This window comes from Dendropsophus ebraccatus, chromosome 6 (assembly GCF_027789765.1).
Source record: "Dendropsophus ebraccatus isolate aDenEbr1 chromosome 6, aDenEbr1.pat, whole genome shotgun sequence".
Taxonomy (NCBI): domain Eukaryota; kingdom Metazoa; phylum Chordata; class Amphibia; order Anura; family Hylidae; genus Dendropsophus; species Dendropsophus ebraccatus.
The window spans coordinates 16,022,632-16,040,581 of NC_091459.1; the positions used below are offsets into that span (position 1 = coordinate 16,022,632).

General features: G+C 42.8%; 1 protein-coding gene across 2 annotated transcripts in view; it reads left to right on the forward strand.

Annotated features, from left to right (window-relative positions):
* Window positions 1–15,765, forward strand: part of ECE2 (endothelin converting enzyme 2) — a 68,967-nt gene extending 53,202 nt beyond the window's left edge. For both annotated transcript variants that reach the window (XM_069973464.1, XM_069973463.1), the window contains exons 13-19: window positions 1,211–1,288; window positions 2,697–2,800; window positions 4,407–4,517; window positions 10,527–10,594; window positions 12,626–12,816; window positions 14,406–14,501; window positions 15,446–15,765. In XM_069973464.1, coding sequence (XP_069829565.1) covers window positions 1,211–1,288; window positions 2,697–2,800; window positions 4,407–4,517; window positions 10,527–10,594; window positions 12,626–12,816; window positions 14,406–14,501; window positions 15,446–15,622 — 825 coding nt within the window. In that variant the 3' untranslated portion in view covers window positions 15,623–15,765. The remainder of the gene's footprint in view (window positions 1–1,210; window positions 1,289–2,696; window positions 2,801–4,406; window positions 4,518–10,526; window positions 10,595–12,625; window positions 12,817–14,405; window positions 14,502–15,445) is intronic.
* The last annotated feature ends 2,185 nt before the right edge of the window (window positions 15,766–17,950 follow it).

A 17,950-nucleotide genomic window follows, 5' to 3' on the forward strand; every position in this document is an offset into this window, starting at 1 on the left:
GGGTTGAATTGTTTGTTTTTTTTATTGTTCAACTTCAGTTAACCCCTGCCTGACCGCAGCAGGGCTCCAGCTAGTAAACCAGCATCGGGCTTACCAGGGCAAGTGCAAGGGCCCACATCACCTCTAGTGGCCCTGAGAGGGAGAGGGGCCCAGTGTTCTAATGTTCAGCCCACTCACTGTAGTGCAGGGTGACCGGGCTGAACATCAGAAGACAAAGGAGACAAAGCAGGAACTGCACAGAGAGAAAAGGGTGAAAGACCTGATCACGTGACCTGCAGGTCCTCTACCTTCCAGTGTGGAGATAGGCCCAGCAGAAAGGAAGAAGGAGAAGACTGAGCTGTAACTGCTGTGTGTGTTAGTCAGTCAGTGTGTGTGTCACTGTGTCTGTGTAAGGGTATGTTCACACTGAGTAAAACAGGCGGAATCCCACCTGTCTAAGTGTGTCATAGCCGGTCTATGGGAGAGCATGCGCTCCTCCGCTGCAGCGACATGTCACTTCTTTAAGCGGAGAGTGGCGGCAGTGGAGGAGCGTGCGCTCTCCCGTAGAGAAGCAGTGTCACACTGAGGCAGGCGGGATTCCAAGACGGAGAGTTCCGCAGCAGAGATGTACCTGTATGTGTGAACATACCCTTAGTGTTTATGTCATTAGGGGTGTGTAAGTCAGTGTGTGTGTCAGTCAGTGTCTGTGTCAGCAATGTGTGTTTGTGTATGTTAGTGGTGTTTCAAGTAATTGTGCATAGTGTATGGTTGATGGCTGTTTGCAGAGTGTTTGCCTAATGGGTGTACAGTGGATGGATGGATGAGGGGCCCGCCGAGGCTCTGCCGCCCAAGGGCCCGCAAAAACCTGGAGAAACTGAACACATACTTATATTTGCAAGAATATATATAAAAAAACATTGGATGGAGAAGTTCATCCAGGAGTCACAAGTATTAGGATATATGACGTTTGTTTTCACAAGGTAACTGGTTGCTGTACTAAACTTACTTACTCCGACACTTGTGATAGAACAACATGTCCTATTATGATATCATTAGCAGGCCTTATATATTCTCTACAAATTAGAGCCGTGTAGGATGAAAGATTTTGCTTAAATTCCCCTGGATAGTTATGTCCCTAGAGTAAAACATGTGAGGCGAGGGAATGAGGCCGGGAGCATCTGTGCAGATGATTATGGATATAACCACAGGGATTTTATTTTCTTTTTTTCAGGCAGATGCTATATATGACATGATAGGATTTCCTGACTTTATCCTGGACACAAAGGAACTGGATGAAGTGTATGATGGGGTGAGTGACCACGTAATATATATTGGGTGTCATAATGAATGAAGTTGACATCTGCAGGGGAAATCTAGTGTAAGGGTGGTATTACACGGGCCGATGGGGGCCCGATAATACCTGTAAACGAGCGCCGCACGCTCTAGCTTCAGAGCGGCCTATCAGCTGACAGGCCACTCAGCCAATCACAGGCTGGGACCGCTGCGGCCTGTGATTGGCTGAGCGGCCTGTCAGCTGACCCGGGGAGAAGCGAACCGCAGGAGCCTGAATAGGTAATGGTATATCGTCAGTCGCCGGCCGCGCAACGCTATTACAGGTAGCGATGCGCGGTCTGCGCCCGACAAATATAGGTTCTAACCTATATCATTGATCAGCAGATGATCGTTGTCATCAGCTGATCGTTGTATTTATTACACAGAGCGATAATCGTCCGAATCAGGCCGATTCGGCCAATTATCGTTCCGTGCAATAGTACCCTAAGGCTGAGTTCACACTAAGTTTTTGCAATTCATTTTGTTGCAAGAAAAACAAAAAACGGATGCATTTGTGTGCATCCGTTTTCATCCATTTTTCCATTGACTTCCATTTTTAAAAAATGGATCAAAACATATCCATTTTTATTTTACATACTCAAAAATAAGGTCAATTACGTTTTTGAGTATGTTAAAAAAAAAAACCTTTTTTTTTTTTTATAAGGGAAAAGGGGCAGATTGTTGCGCAAACTGGGTGGTTTGCACAAAAATCTGTGCTTTTTACCTGGTGTAAACCAGGCGTATTATTGGTAAAAATCCCCCACAGTGTTAGGGTTTTATTACACAGAGCGATTTTTAACGATAAACGACTAACAATAAATGATCGCAAACTAAATTGTTTATCGGTAACCTGAAATCGTTCCCCATATTACACAGAACGATGGTGGTTAGTTACGATCGTTACTATGATCGTTACTGCGATCGTTACTATGATGGTTTATTCCTTCTGATTCCAGCAAAACAATGGGCAATGTGCAATTACACTGAACAATTAGCGAACAAATGCGGAACTTGAGCAAATGAATGTGGGATTACAGCGAATGATTAACGATAATTTTAGATTCAGATCTAAATCAACGATCAACGACATATGAACGGTTCTTTGATTGTTGCCTGAAATTATACAGAACGATTAACGTTTAAATTTAAACGAGATAACGATTTTTCGCACAATAATCGTCCCGTGTAATAGGGCCCTTGCAGCTTAGGCCACTCCCCTTTTAGACCCCACCGGATGAGTGTATCTGAAATATCTAGAACACAACACAAACTCTGTGTGCCAGATTTTAAACAGAATTCATATGCAAACTCATTATTATATCTGGGCCATTGTAACTTCTTCTCTGTTCATCAATAAAGGCTTTAATATGTTGTATTTCCTTTAGTTTGAGGTTTCCGAGGATTCCTTCTTTCAGAATATGTTGAATTTCTACAATTTTTCTGCTAAACTTATGGCCGAGCAACTAAGAAAACCTCCAAACAGAGAGCAGTAAGTCTATCAACGTCCCATCCAACAGCAACATGTATAAGTCTCAGTACAGTATATACTGTGTGACAATATGTTGTTATATACCTAGTGATCAGGGGTTTAACCAAAGCCAGACAGGCATATATCCTTATAGCTGTAATCAGCTATGGCTTTGTCAGCATTAGGAGAGCAATTTTGCCACGCTTGTCAATTATAATTTGGTTAGGCTAGGTTCACACTACGTTTTTTCCATCCGTTTTTGTCATCTGATTTAAAAAAAAAAACTGGATGAAAAAAAGATGCATTTGTGTGCATCCGCTTTTCCATTGACTTCCATTATAATTAAAAATCAAAATCCATCCGTTTTTTTTAACGTACACAAACGTGGTTGACCGTGTTTTTATGTGCGTTTAAAAAAAATAAATGTGTGTTTTAAACCTGGAAGTCAATAGAAAAACGGATGCACACAAATGCATCCGTTTTTCCATCCATTTTTTTAATCCATTTTTTGCAAAAGGATGAAAAAAAAACTTAGTGTAAACCCAACCTTATGGAGAAATAATCTTTTATGCGCCAAGCAGTGGAACTGGCCTCGGGACCCCCGCCGGAAGTCATTTTCCCCCCCAGTTGTATTGATGTCACGACTCGGAGGGGAAAATGCCTGTCCTGGCTAATGGACTGACTGCTCAGCCAATCAGTGACTGTAGCAGCGGATTTTACGCTGCGCGTTTGCAGCGAAATCCGCTGCAGATCCTGGTAGTGTGAAGGTCAATGGGGTTACACATCCGCAGCGGATTTTCATTCCACTGCGGATATGTAAGCCAGCCCCTTTAACCCCCTGCAGCCCTGGCCCGGAGCATACATTACCTGCTCGGCAACGCGGCTGTGTGTGAGGCTCCCGCCTCCCATCTGTCCCCATCAGCCAATTAGTGCACGGCAGCACTAATTGGCTGATGGGAAGCGAGGGGAGCCGGGAGCCTCCCACACAGCCACGTCGCCGAGCAGGTAATGTATGCTTCGGGCCGGGGGCTACGGGCTGCGGGGGGGTTAAAAGGGCCGGGTCACATACTGGCAGCCTAATGAAAATTCTGCTGCGGGTATGTGACCTATTCGACTTCACACTACCAGGATCCGCACAAACTCGCAGCGGAAATCCGCTGTGGATCCAGTACGTGTGAAGCTACCCTTAGGATGAAACATTGATTCATTGATAGAAATTAAAGGACATCTTCTGTGTTCCTAAAAAAAAAAACAACAACTATCACATGAATACATTTCATACTCACCATCCCTCCGTTGAGGATCACCGCTTTAATTTCCCGACGGCCTCAGTCCCCTTCAACTCAGGTCGCCGTCTTTGGATCTTCCTCACTTCCGGGTTCCAGTGAAGTGAATGGGAGAGAAAAGGCTACTGGTGCACATGTGGGGCCAGATAGCTAATTAACATACATTATAAAGATATATAACTTTGTAATGTGTGTTAATTAAGCATAAAATGTAAAACACTAGAGTTCTCCTTTAAAAGCATTAGCAGTTGTCTGGTACATCAGTGACCTGTATGAAGCCATCATTATGAGATACATAAAGAGCTAAGGAGAATTTTCCGTAAGTCTAATTTTCTCTGCAGATGGAGTATGACACCACAGACAGTCAACGCTTATTATTTGCCAAACAAGAATGAAATTGTCTTCCCAGCAGGAATCCTCCAGGCTCCGTTCTATGCTCCCACACACCCAAAGTATGTATGCTCAGCTTTCATACTCATCCTAGCCAGAATACAGAAACGGTCCACAAATGTTTGCTTGCAAGCAGTTCAAATATGTGAAAAGAAACAAAGATATATAAAACAAAGGCAGCGCATGTAGTACATTGAGTAGGCTAAGTACATACTTTGAAGGATTGTTCAGTTTCACTACTTAAAGGGGTTATCCAGCGCTACAAAAACATGGCTACTTTTCCCCCTCTCTTCTCTCCAGTTCAGGTGTGGTTTGCAATTAAGCTCCATTTACTTCAATGGAACTGAGTTCCAAACCCCACCCAATCTGGAGACAAGAGAGGGGGAAAAGTGTTTTTGTAGCGCTGGATAACCACTTTAAAGGGAATCTGTCAGCTCCCGGGCCCTACCTAAGGTGCTGACAGTGTACTGTAGCTGGCAGTCTCTAGTGAGCATGGTGCCTTTCGGTAATTTGTCCGTGCAGTGGATTATGCACAGCCTCAGGTCTCCTACTGTGATGAAGAGTCAAAGAGGATTTGTTTGTGCCGCACTCTGGCACACCTCACTACTCATTCTCCTCCCTTTTCTTCATGAATAATCTATGCTGCCCAGCCTCCTGCTCGCTCAGTTGTCAGCCAGTGTCTCTGATTGCAGATCAGTCCTTTGTAGGCTGTTTATGTCTGAAAGAAACACTCAGATATAGTTGAATCTCTGACCTTAAATTGGAGCTGGGGTCTAGTGGTAACTCACCTGTCTAGAGACCTGCCAGCACACATAGCACAGCTCCAATACATTTGATTCAGCTATATCTGAGTGTTTTTTTTTCAGACATAATACAGAGGACTCATCTGCAATCAGAGACACTGGCTGACAGCTGAGCGAGCAGGAGGCCTGGCAGCAGTGATTATTCATGAAGAGGAGGAACGAGTGGTGAGGCGGCCAGAGTGGTGCACAAACAATACTTTGACACCTCATTACAGTAGGATTGTGCATAATCCACTGCATGGACAAATTACTTAAATGTACCATGCTTTCTATTGACTTTGCTGTGTGGCGGGTATACTGGACGATAAGTGCATTAGCAACAGCTAACATCTAACATTTTGGGATCAATAATGCAATATCTTGTACCTCAGATAATGCTTTGACTTCTCTACACAGCAAAAGGCAACATCCACGGGTTGTGGGTAAATGTGGTAACTTAAAGAGGTAGTCCGGGAAAAATTAACTTAAAGTAAGATACCTTCAAACCCCCCGCTGATCTCCGTATCGGCTCCGTCTTCTTTGTTCTGAATAGAGCCATGAGGCTATTCATTCCTATGGAGTCAGCCGGAAGAGTGCTGCGCTCAGCTCTCTCCGGCACCTCCATAGGAATGTATAGAGCCACGGGCTATACCCACAGCTCTATTCATAACAAAGTGTCACTGTTGTTTCATTTTTTCCAGAAATTAAAGTACAGGCAATTATAAGAAACTTTGTAAATGGGTTTATTAGGCAAATATGCCATTATCTGCATTCAAAAAGACTTTCCCCAGGCCTCCCCCCCTCCTCTCTCTCATTCACTGCTCATTATCAGGAAATCTCGACTCTTTTACATCAGTCGGGCCCTGTGTAACCTATGAAGAGGGGAGGTGGAGGAGGGAGATTAGTCGCCAGCAGAGAACAAAGGATTACACAGCAGGACCTGTGTGAAAGCCGTATTCAGAGGTCAGAGAGGTCAGTGCTGACTTCAGAGGAGATAGCCCGGTGATGTAGCTGTAAATTAACTCTTTGTTGTCCTGTTTTGGTGCCTCATCTCCCTCCACCCCTCCTCTCTCCATAAAGAACAATGAAGACGTCAAACTGCTTTTTCATGCTAAAAATGCATTTTTCGGCTAATAAACCCAATTACAATGTTTCTTACAATCGCCTGTACTATTGATTCCTGCAAAAAAAAAATGAGTGACACTTTAAGTGACTTTTCAGGCAAATTGTTGGGGCTTGTAGGTGTAATGCCAGTATTTATGAAACAGTCGCACTGCTCCAAGAGTGTACCAAGACTTAACCCTTTGAGGACCAGGCCCAAAATGACCCAGTGGACCGCGCAAATTTTGATCTTAGTGTTTTCGTTTTTCCCTCCTCCCCTTCTAAGAGCTCTAGCACTCTCAGTTTTCTATCTACAAGCCATGTAAGTGCTTATTTTTTACAGGAATAGTTGTACTTTGTAATGGCGTCTTTCATTTTACCATAACATGTATGATGGAATTCCAAATATATTATTTATGAAGATATAAATAGGTGAAATCGTAAATAAGAATGCAATATGGTAACGTTTGGGGGGTTCCTGTGTCTACGTAATGCACTATATGGTAACAGCAACATGATACTATTACTCTATAGGTCAGTCTGAACACAACCATATGCAGGTTACACAGATTCTCTAATGTTATATATGTATTTTTTTATGAAATCCTTTTTATTGGCAATTAAATATTAATAAAATGGGCCTATTGTGACGCTTATAACGGTTTTATTTTTACACCTACGGGGCTGTATGGGGTGTCATTTTTTCCGCCATGATCTCTAGTTTTTATTAATACCATATTTGTGAAGATCGGACGCTTTGATCACTTTTTATTGATTTTTTTTAATGTATAATGTAACATAAAATCGGTAATCTGCGCACTTTTTCCCCTCTTTTCGTCTACGCCGTTCACCGATCACAATGACGCTTGTTATATTTTAATAGATCGGACAATTACGCATGCTACGGTATATTATATGTTTATCCATTTATTTATTTTTATATGTTTTATTTATATAATGGGAAAGGGGGGTGATTTAGACTTTTATTGGGGGAGGGGTTTTGGGGTAGTGTAATAGTGTTTTGAACTTTTTTTTTTCTACACTTTTGAAGTCCCTTTGGGGGACTTCTACATACATTACTTTGATTTATACACTGATCATTGCTATGCCATAGGCATAGCATTGATCAGTGTTATCGGCGATCTGCTCATTGAGCCTGCCTGTGCAGGCTCAGTGTAGCAGATCGCCGATCGGACCGCACGGAGGCAGGTGAGAGACCTCCGGCGGTCCGTTTCATTGATCGGGACCCGATCGGTAAGTGACAGGGGACTCCCCCTGTCACTTACACTTAAACGCCGCGGTCGCGCCGCGGTCGCGGCGTTTAAGGGGTTAATGACACGCGTGTCATTACCGGTGAGGTCCCGGCTGCTGTTTGCAGCCGGCCCCCACCTGCTATGAAGCACGCTCCGCTCCGGAGCGCGCTTCATAGCGGGAGAAACACCCAGGACGTAAGGTTACGTCATGGGTCGTCTGGGGGTTAAAGGGGTTATCCAGCACTACAAAAACATGGCCACTTTCCCCCTACTGTTGTCTCCAGTTTGGGTGGAGTTTTAAAACTCAGTTCCATTGAAGTAAATGGAGCTTAATTGCAAACTCCACCTGAACTGGAGACAACAGTAGGGAGAAAAGTGGCCATGTTTTTGTAGCACTGGATAACCCCTTTAATGAACCATAGAGAGACATAAGTCATGGACCTGATATAGACCTGCTGGAAGCTCCATAGGCTGCACTGTAATACACTTTTCATACTGCAATGATATGCATTGAAGTCAAAGCAACAACGGCCGTTGTTTTCACACACCTGCATATCTTATTGGCAATTGAACCCAGATTGCGGATCCATTGATTCCTCTAGCCCCATACACACACCTGTAGTTGTTACAGAAGTCTATCATGGTTGTGATGTCATGGCCTGTCATTGTATTTGTGGCATGGATACACACCTGTCCGTAGTCGCGGATCCGCAGTTACGGACGTGTGAATGGCCTATAGAGTCAGACTTTGATGTATATGAAGGCATATACATATATGAAGAGTTCTTCCCTCTGTTAGGGCGTTTTGCATATTTTCGCTAAGAATATATCATGTAGGAAGTAAATTATAAGAAAATGTGGGAAGATGAAATAACACGGCCAATGATATTCTCTGCATTTTGTTTTGTTCTGTTACCGAGCTCCATATCCCCTACATAGCCGTAGCCTACAGGTTTAAAATAGAAACTTTTGTCATCACTAGTGGGAGTGGGAGAAGCTCACTACATAGTTTATACATTACACTCAATAATAACACAGTGTGCAGCAAACTCTTAAGCTTTTCCTAGTACCAAGAGCTGTGTGGCTACGCAGGGGATTAAAGGGGGTTTTCTTTCAGATTAACTGGTGCAGGAAATTTGTAATTTAATTCTATTAAAAAAAATCTCCAGTCTTCCAGTACTTATCAACTGTTGTATGCACTGCAGGAAGTGTATTCCTTCCAGTCTGACACAGTGCTCTCTGCTGCCACCACTGTTCATGTCAGGAACTGTCCAGAGCAGCAGCAATTCCCCATAAAAAAGCATCCCCTTCTTTCCAGACTGATAAGAATACAACATCCTGCAGGACGTACAGCAGCTGATAAGTAATGAAAGACTGGAGATTTTTTTTTAAAGAGAAGTAATTTACAAATCTCTCACACTTTCTAGCAGCAGATAATTTAAAAGAAAACATTTTTTGGTGAACTACCCGTTTAAGAGCTCTGTATCAGAAAAAAGGGGCACTTGACCAGTTTTGAACCTAAAATGACATGGATTAAAGGGGTGATCATTTCTGTAGGGTCATATATGCAAAGCATGACTTCTGCCCAGTTACTGTCTGCATTTTTAGTTAATACCAGGGTTGGATAACAAAACAAGAAAACATCATATCCTTTATATTATACACTCACCGGCCACTTTATTAGGTACACCTGTCCAACTGCACGTTACCACTTAATTTCTAATCAGCCAATCACATGGCGGCTACTCAGTGCATTTAGGCATGTAGACATGGTCAAGACAATCTCCTGCAGTTCAAACCGAGCATCAGTATGGGGAAGAAAGGTGATTTGAGGGCCTTTGAACGTGGCATGGTTGTTGGTGCCAGAAGGGCTGGTCTGAGTATTTCAGAAACTGCTGATCTACTGGGATTTTCACGCACAACCATCTCTAGGGTTTACAGAGAATGGTCCAAAAAAGAAAAAACATCCAGTGAGCGGCAGTTCTGTGGGTGGAAATGCCTTGTTGATGCCAGAGGTCAGAGGAGAATGGGCAGACTGGTTCGAGCTGATAGAAAAGCAACAGTGACTCAAATAGCCAACCGTTACACCCAAGGTAGGCAGAAGAGCATCTCTGAACGCACAGTACGTCCAACTTTGAGGCAGATGGGCTACAGCAGCAGAAGACCACTTGTTACTAGCATGGTGTACCTAATAAAGTGGCCGGTGAGTGTACATATTCTGTGTATACTACAACCACACTGTGTGAACCTGGCCTTTTAACTATTAAAGTGATAGTTTGCAAAAAAAAAAAAAAATCTTTCGAATCAACTGGCGCCAGAGATTGGTAATTTACTTCTATTAAAAAAAATCTCACGTCTTCCAGTACTTATCAGCTACTATATATCCTGCAGAAAGTGGTGTATTCTCTCCAGTCTGACACAGTGCTCTCTGCTGCCACCTCTGTCCATGTGAGGAACTGTCCAGAGCAGTAGAAAATCCCCATAGGAAACCTCTCCTGCTCTCCAGAATGGAAAGAATACACCACTTCCATTAGGACATACAGCAGCTGATAAGTACTGGAGGACTTTTTTTTTTTTTTTTTTATAGAAGTGAATTACAAATCTCTGGCACTTTCTGACACCAGTTGATTTAAAAGAAATTTGTTTTTTGGTGAAGAACCTCTTTATTCTTTCAGAACCCATTGCAATGTATAACGCTCAGTCCTTTAATAAAACATATACAGTATATGACAAAAAGCCTTATTTTTACAGGTCCTAGTTCAAGTTGTACGCACATATAAACTGGTATAGCAGCAATCTTCATGGCTGTCTCTTGCAATCATTATTTGTGGGTTCCTAATTCATCATAGTTATTCTTCGGATAACTTCTCCATTCTCTTCCCTCTGTAGCATGTCTACTCTCACTAATACTTTTCTTGTCCTCTTTCTTCTTCAGGGCTCTAAATTTCGGGGGTATTGGGGTAGTGATGGGACATGAACTGACACATGCATTTGATGATCAAGGTTTGTTACTCGGTTACTTGGTCAGAAGCTTTATTTCTCTTGAGTAGAGTTTAGGTTACATGGTATAAAATGTTAATGTTAATTTATCAAAGTTTTCTAATAACTTACATATTTTTATTAAAAAGATATAAAATTGCATTTTTCATTGTAAGCTGAAGTGCTACAGAAGTGCAGCTGAGCTCATGCACGCCTCTTCTCTCCAACACTTTTTTTTGTTTTGCCTGATTGACGTACAGGGCTGAGGGAAAGGTAAGGGAGGAGGCGTGCATGCTGTGGCTCAGCATCACTTTAGTTGTACTCTGCAAATGGCCATCAGCAAAGACAAAGGCATCATTTGTTGTATCTCCCTATCACCTATCTGCCTGTGTCTGAAGTTCTCTACCTTATACAGGACTGAAGGATTAATCCCTTTCGGTTGCTGAATGACAGCACAACCCCACATACATGTATATGAATGAGTTAAACTGTCACTGTGCGAAACTTTAAGTGTCAGCGCGTAGTGAGCGGTCCTCTGCTGCTGTACTCAATAGTCATCCCTGCCCTCTGTTGCTGTACCTAATAGTCATCTCTGTCCTCTGTTGCTGTACCTAATAGTCATCTCTGTCCTCTGTTGCTGTACCTAATAGTCATCCCTGTCGTCTGTTGCTGTACCTAATAGTCATCCTTGTCCTCTGTTTCTGTACCTTAGTCATCCCTGTCCCTTGTTGCTGTACTTAATAGCCATCCCTGTCTCCTGATGCTGTACCTAATAGTCATCCCTGTCCCCTGTTGTTGTATTTAATAGCCATCCCTGTCTTCTGTTACTGTACGTAATAGCCATCCCTGTCTCTTGTTGTATCTGATAGTCTACCCTGCACCTGTTGCTGTACCTGATAGTTTCCTGTCTCTCATTACTGTACCTATAGTCACCCCTGTTACTGTACATGTCCCCTGTTGCTGTACCTGATCTCAGTTCATGTTATTGTACCTAATCATCCCTCCTGTTTGTGTACTGCTGGGGTATTGAACTATGAAACAGAGCTCGCTCCATAGTGGGTGAGGACTGAATGCGATCACTCAGTTGGGTCTTCACCGTCATTGACGGTCTACCGTGATCACATGGCTGCCTGTCATTAACCCCAGCATTTAAGTATACAGTAAGTGACAGGAGCCGCTTGAAAGGCTAAAAGTGTCACAAGAAAAGTTACTTTGACTGATGAAAATGATTTGTTAGTCATTATTATATGGTCACCTTGTCCTCTCAACCTAGTTCATTCTAGATTTATGTAGATCAAAAGATCACAGTGGCTATTGTTGTGTGCTTAAAATGTAGCCGTCATTTAAATGTCACTTTTAAGAAAACAATAACTATCAATAGTACAAGCAATTTTAAGAAACTCTATAATACGTTTTATTAATCAAAAAATTATCCTTCTGTACTCAAAAAGCTGTTTTCCTACCTCTCCCCTCACTTCAGAAGAAGCAGCTTTTCTGTGCCCAATATGCTCTATGGAGAGGGGAGGGGCCGAGGGGGATGAGTGAGCACGGAGAGGAGAAAAGGCAGCCCTGCAAAACACTACATCCTGCAATCTTATCTCACCAAGATCCCTGATAAACAGTGACCTTTCTGACCTGTGAATCCAGCGTTTTATGTGCCCAAACAGTCTGAAAACTGTACAGCTGCTGGTCTACTAACTCATCCCCCTCAGCCCCTCCCCCCTCCATAAGTTACAATGGACACATCAAATCCGTCTTCACTTTGCTCCTCTCTAATGAAAATAGCTTTGCCTGATAATGCACAGATAAGAACCCAAAAAGATAGAGATAGGTGAAGTGCTGCGGAATCTGTGTGCGCTATACAAATAGATAAATAAAAATAAAGTCAAGGCGGGGGGGGCTGCAAAACACCTTTTGGAGTACAGAAAGTCTTTTTTGCCTAATAAAACCTATTATAGAGTTTCTTACAATCGCTTGTACTATTGTTTTCTGCAAAAATATTTTAAATGACAATTACCCTTTAAATATGCTATTCACATATCATTTCTATTACAGGCCGGGAGTACGATGAGGATGGTAACTTACGTCCTTGGTGGCAAAATGCATCATTGGAGGCATTTAAAAATCGTACTGAGTGCATGGTTAGTCAGTATAACGCGTATAGTGTGAATGGAGAGAAGGTCAATGGACGTCAGACACTTGGGGAAAATATAGCCGACAATGGTGGCTTAAAGGCAGCATATCATGTAAGTGCCAAAATCTGTATAATGTGTGTGATCTGCAGAGCACAGGGATAAGTTTACCGATTTTGTTGCTTGATTTTGAAAGCGAAAAGCTCTGTCCATCTTCCCATTGACAATGAATGCTGACCTACAATGAGCAAAAATACCGCCATACAGTCATTAGAAAATCCTGCCAGTGACTGAAAATACTCACATACCATAGAGTAACCAATTAATTCCAAGATGCTGTGACTTTAAAATGTCACTGTCGTATTATTTTTTTTTTTCTTTTCAGAAATCAATAGTACAGGCAATTTTTAAGAAACTTTGTAATTGGGTTTATTAGGCAAATATGCCATTATCTGCATTCAAAAAGACTTTCCCCAGGTCCCCCCCTCCTCTCTCTAATTCACTGCTCATTATCAGGAAACCGTGTATTGTTGCATCAGATGTGCCTCTGTCTGTTTTATGGAGGGCGGAGGAGGGAGATTCTTCGACAGCAGAGAGCAGAGAACAAAGCATTACACAGCAGGAGCTGTGTGAAAGCCGCTATTCAGAGGTCAGAGAGGTCAGTGCTGACTTCAGAGTAGATAGCCTGGTGATGTAGCTGTAAATTAACTCTTTGTTGTCCTGTTTTGCTGCCTCATCTCCCTCCACCCCTCCCCTCTCCATAGAAAACAATGAAGACGGGGGGGGAGAGCTTTAACTGCTTTTTCATGATAAAAATGCATTTTTTGGCTAATAAACCCAAGTACAAAGTTTCTTAAAATCGCCTGTACTATTGATTTCTGAAAAAAAAAAAAAAATAAATAAAATTAAACAACAAGTACACTTTACACGACTTAATGATCATTTAGCAAGGGCTGTATATACAGTATATATATATATATATATATATATATATATACATACATACTGTATATTGTTAGTGATGTCCGTGCAGCCCTTGCCCTAAGCTGTTATACATTACTTCTCCACACTCCCGGTCTTCTCCTTCCCTCTGCTTTCAATCCCGGTGGTCTTGGCCAGTGATTGGATGAGCGGCCTGTCAGCTCAGACAAACCACTCTAAAACTGAAGCCACGGCACCGGGAAGCAAGCAGAGGGCAGGAGAAGACCGGGAGCATGGAGAGGTAATGTATAACAGTATAATTGTATACTGTATAACTGTATAATCAGTCAATAATTGTTGTCTCTATTACATGGAGCAATAATCGGCCGACGGCTAACGATTGAAAAAACGGTTTACACTGTGTTTCACAATGTCTGTCAGATATCTGTTGGCACCCTGCCAAAAAGGAATGCCAATGTATGTAGTGTACAGCATCTGGTGCCATTCATTTCAATGGCTCAGTTTGAGCCATATATATTAATTCAATGGAACTAAATCGTGCAGCAGATCACTCTCTTGAGTCCCATTAAAGTTTGGGTCATTGAAATGAATGGCACCCATTGACATTTATTTGATGTTTTCTTATATAAGCTTTTTACATGTGCTCATTGTGTTTGGCTTCTCTCTCGTACCCATTATGGATCATACAGATTCCTGCCGAAAGGAAAAGGGAGGAGTGTTTGGCTGTTTCACTTTTTGTGCGTTCTGTCCGATCTGTTTAGGCATACAAATCCTGGTTACAGAAACATGGTGAAGAAAAGCGACTACCTGGAGTGGGACTGACCAACCATCAGCTTTTCTTTGTAGGATTTGCACAGGTGACATCCTCATAAACTAAATCTTTTTTTATAACACTGACAATGTCTTGTCACCCTACTGCCCAGGGGCGTAACTACCACCATAGCAGCCATAGTGACTGATACATAGCGACTGATACAGAGCCTGCTGCATCAGGGGGCCAGTGGCCCACTCCTGCAGTACACCAGTCCCTCTGAGCCATTACCTGCAGCACCCAGTAGCCTAGTGGGCCTTCAGGGTGCTGCATATATTCTTTTAACTGCAAGCGCCCCTGATGAGCACTTGTAGTTAAAGGTTAAAGGGGTATTCCACTTCAACATAACTTTTGATATGTTGCTGCCCATGGTGAGACTAACAATTCCTTCCATACTTATTATTATCTATTCAGTCTCCTTCCCCCAGTTTTCAGCTGCTGCTTTCTGCTGAAGACACAAAAATCTCTGTGTTAGCTTTTCTCTTTGTCTCCCCCTCCCTTCTGAGACGGCTGATGTAAACAAGTCCTTGACTGGCTTCATCTGCAACATTGTAGCTTCTTTGTAATGCTGGGAGGGTTAATCTGAGGTCAAGTTGCTGATGAACTCACTGTGAATAACCCTCCCAGGATTACGAAGAAGCTACAATGTTGCAGATAAAGCCTGCCAGGGGCTTGCTTACATAATCTGTCTCAAAAGGGAGGGGGAAGGAAGGGGAGACAGAGAGAAAGGCTAACACACAGATTTTTGTGTCTTGGGGAAGGAGACTGAATAAATAATAACAAGTATGAAAGGAATTGTTAGTCTCACCATGGGCAGCAACATTTCAAAAGTTATGTTTGAGTGGAAGACCCCTTTAAAGGATATGACTACATTTTATCGGTTTGAGGTCAGACAGGAAGGGGGGGGGTGCACACATTTTAATTACGCCCCTGCTACTGCCCATAGGCTGATATTTTTCTGTAACTAAGCTACTGTACTCTTTCTTTTAGGTTTGGTGTTCGGTGCGGACCCCCGAGAGCAGTCATGAAGGGCTAGTTACAGATCCTCATAGTCCTGCCAAATTTAGAGTTATCGGGACCCTATCAAATTCAAGGGACTTTGCTGAACATTTTAACTGTCCCAAAGGGACCCTGATGAACCCAGGAAAATACTGTGATGTGTGGTGAAAGGGTGTGTGTGCATACTGCTTTGGCGACCTGTTATGGGTGTGAGGAATGATGGGTGCGTGTATGAGTGAACATGAAGGAGAACACTATGTATGTGCTGTATGATTGACAGTCCGTCAATGTATGTGTAAGGCTAGGTTCACACTGTGTTTTTGCAATCCGTTTTTTTCATCCGCTTTTTGCAAAAAACGGATGAACAAAAACGGATTGCAAAAACGCAGTGTGAACCTAGCCTTAGATACATGTTCCTAGCTTATTGTAATAAGGTAGCACAGAATAAATGACACAGCACTGCCAAAGATAGAAGCAGCACTAGGCGGCCAGGAAGAAAACATTTTTTAGCTTTCCATAGTATTAACAGGAAAGAGAATTAACCTTTTATTCCGTTAGATTGTGCCCAAAATTGTAGTAATATGGAATTACAGGGATGTATTGTTAGCCCTACAAACCATCCAGCTTACTGATATATAGGGGCTGATTTACTAACGTCTTCCTGTCAGAACATTCACAGGTTTTTGTCCATTTTCTATGTCAATTTAGTGTTCAAACATATTTACTAAAAGTGTGCAAAATTTTTTTCCAAAACTTCACAAACCCATCATTTTTGTTCAAAAAACGGCCAAGTGGGTGCGTCCTCTAAAACCCGCCAAGTGGGTGTGTCCTCTAAAACCCGCCAAGTGGGTGTGTCCTCTAAAACCCGCTAAGTGGGTGTGTCCTCTTAAACCTGCCACAGCTGACAGATTTACTAAGCAAAGTGTCATATTTTATTGATTGGTTTTCTATTTTAAAAACAGACAACAAAGAGGATAACAGCTTAAAGTGATATTGTCCCCCCCCCTTTTCTTATCAGAACTTCTCAGCACCATTCTTAAAGCGTAACTATAATTTCAGTAGCCAAAAAATGAAATTCCTCAAATAAAAAGCCCTCGTTTTACCCTTTAAAAAGAGCCCTAAACTGCGTTGATAGCGTGTACGCTCGCTGAGATATCCTCAGTTGTTTGGCTCAGAAGAATAAATGAATTTTTCTCCTGGCTGAGAGAAAGTGGGCGTGGCCTATCCCCCATCTCCCTGGCTGCGTCCCTCTATCCACTGAGCAGCACCTTAGCAGATGTAACACGCATAGCAGGATTAGATACAGCCCCAGCATACAGTATCACAATGTAAGATTAAATACAGAGCTCCAGCAGATGGTATCACACACAGTGGGATTAGATACAGTCATCTGCTCTCATTACACTGTAGGATAATGTCAGCCATGGAGGTGGGGGCACCTGCTGCAGACATCTGATAGTGAATGGACTACAGCTGTGTTGTGCTAGGACTTGTAGTCCTCCCCTCAGTGACTCACCCACTCTCCCTCATGCAGTACAGTGGAGTCATGGTGGCATGTGCCTCCTGGGTGAAGCACTGGAAACACTTGTCCCTCCATCCAGCTCTTCCCCTGCGCTGCTCCTCACACACAACACCCTCAGCTCTGCTTAGTCACCTCTGTGAGGGGAGGGGGGAGAACATGCTGCTAGGAGGTGGGGAGGAGGGTTTGTTTATGTCTGTGTCAGGGCTGTTATCTGATCCTCCTGTCACAGTCTGTACACTCAGGAGGGATCTGCAGGGAGGGGGTGTGTCCAGCAGGAATGCAGAAATAAGTCAGAGCCAGAGAGGGCTATAAGGGGATAATCAGCCTTATGTATTTAAAAAACTGTTCATTTTAGGTTATTAATGTATATTGCAAAAATTCTTATCATGACCTAAGCTAACTAAAACTGAAAGGTCAAACAGACAGACTCAGCTATACTCAATGAATGGACTTGGTATCATACATTGATGGCTGCGTGGGGTGCTTAACCGTAGAAGCAGGTATATATAATATGTACGTAGAAACAGACGGAGCACTCACCATTGATAGCAGTCTTTATTTTCTCATATGCGGTACATAGCCTGGGGAGGGAGGACGAGGGTGTGGACTGGAGCGGGTACTATCCGGGACAGCTGTTTCCTGTCTCAATCGACACTTCTTCAGCCGCAATACACGTAACTTCCAGGGGGAGTGTTAAAATAATCAAGAGTGACGTAAAACAAACAATATAGTGAACGTAACAAATTATAAAAACAAGTTACAAGTAGGCATTAAAGTCATTACGCTCGTTTAACCCAGCTGGTCCGGTGGCATTCAGTTTAGAAATCCATGACACTTCACGTCTCAATAACAATCTATGTCTGTCCCCTCCTGACTGCGGTGTATCCACTTTCTCCAGTCCTAGGAACCGCATACATGATGTGTCTCCATGATGCACTGTCTGAATGTGCTCTATAAGGCGGGGAACTCCCTTC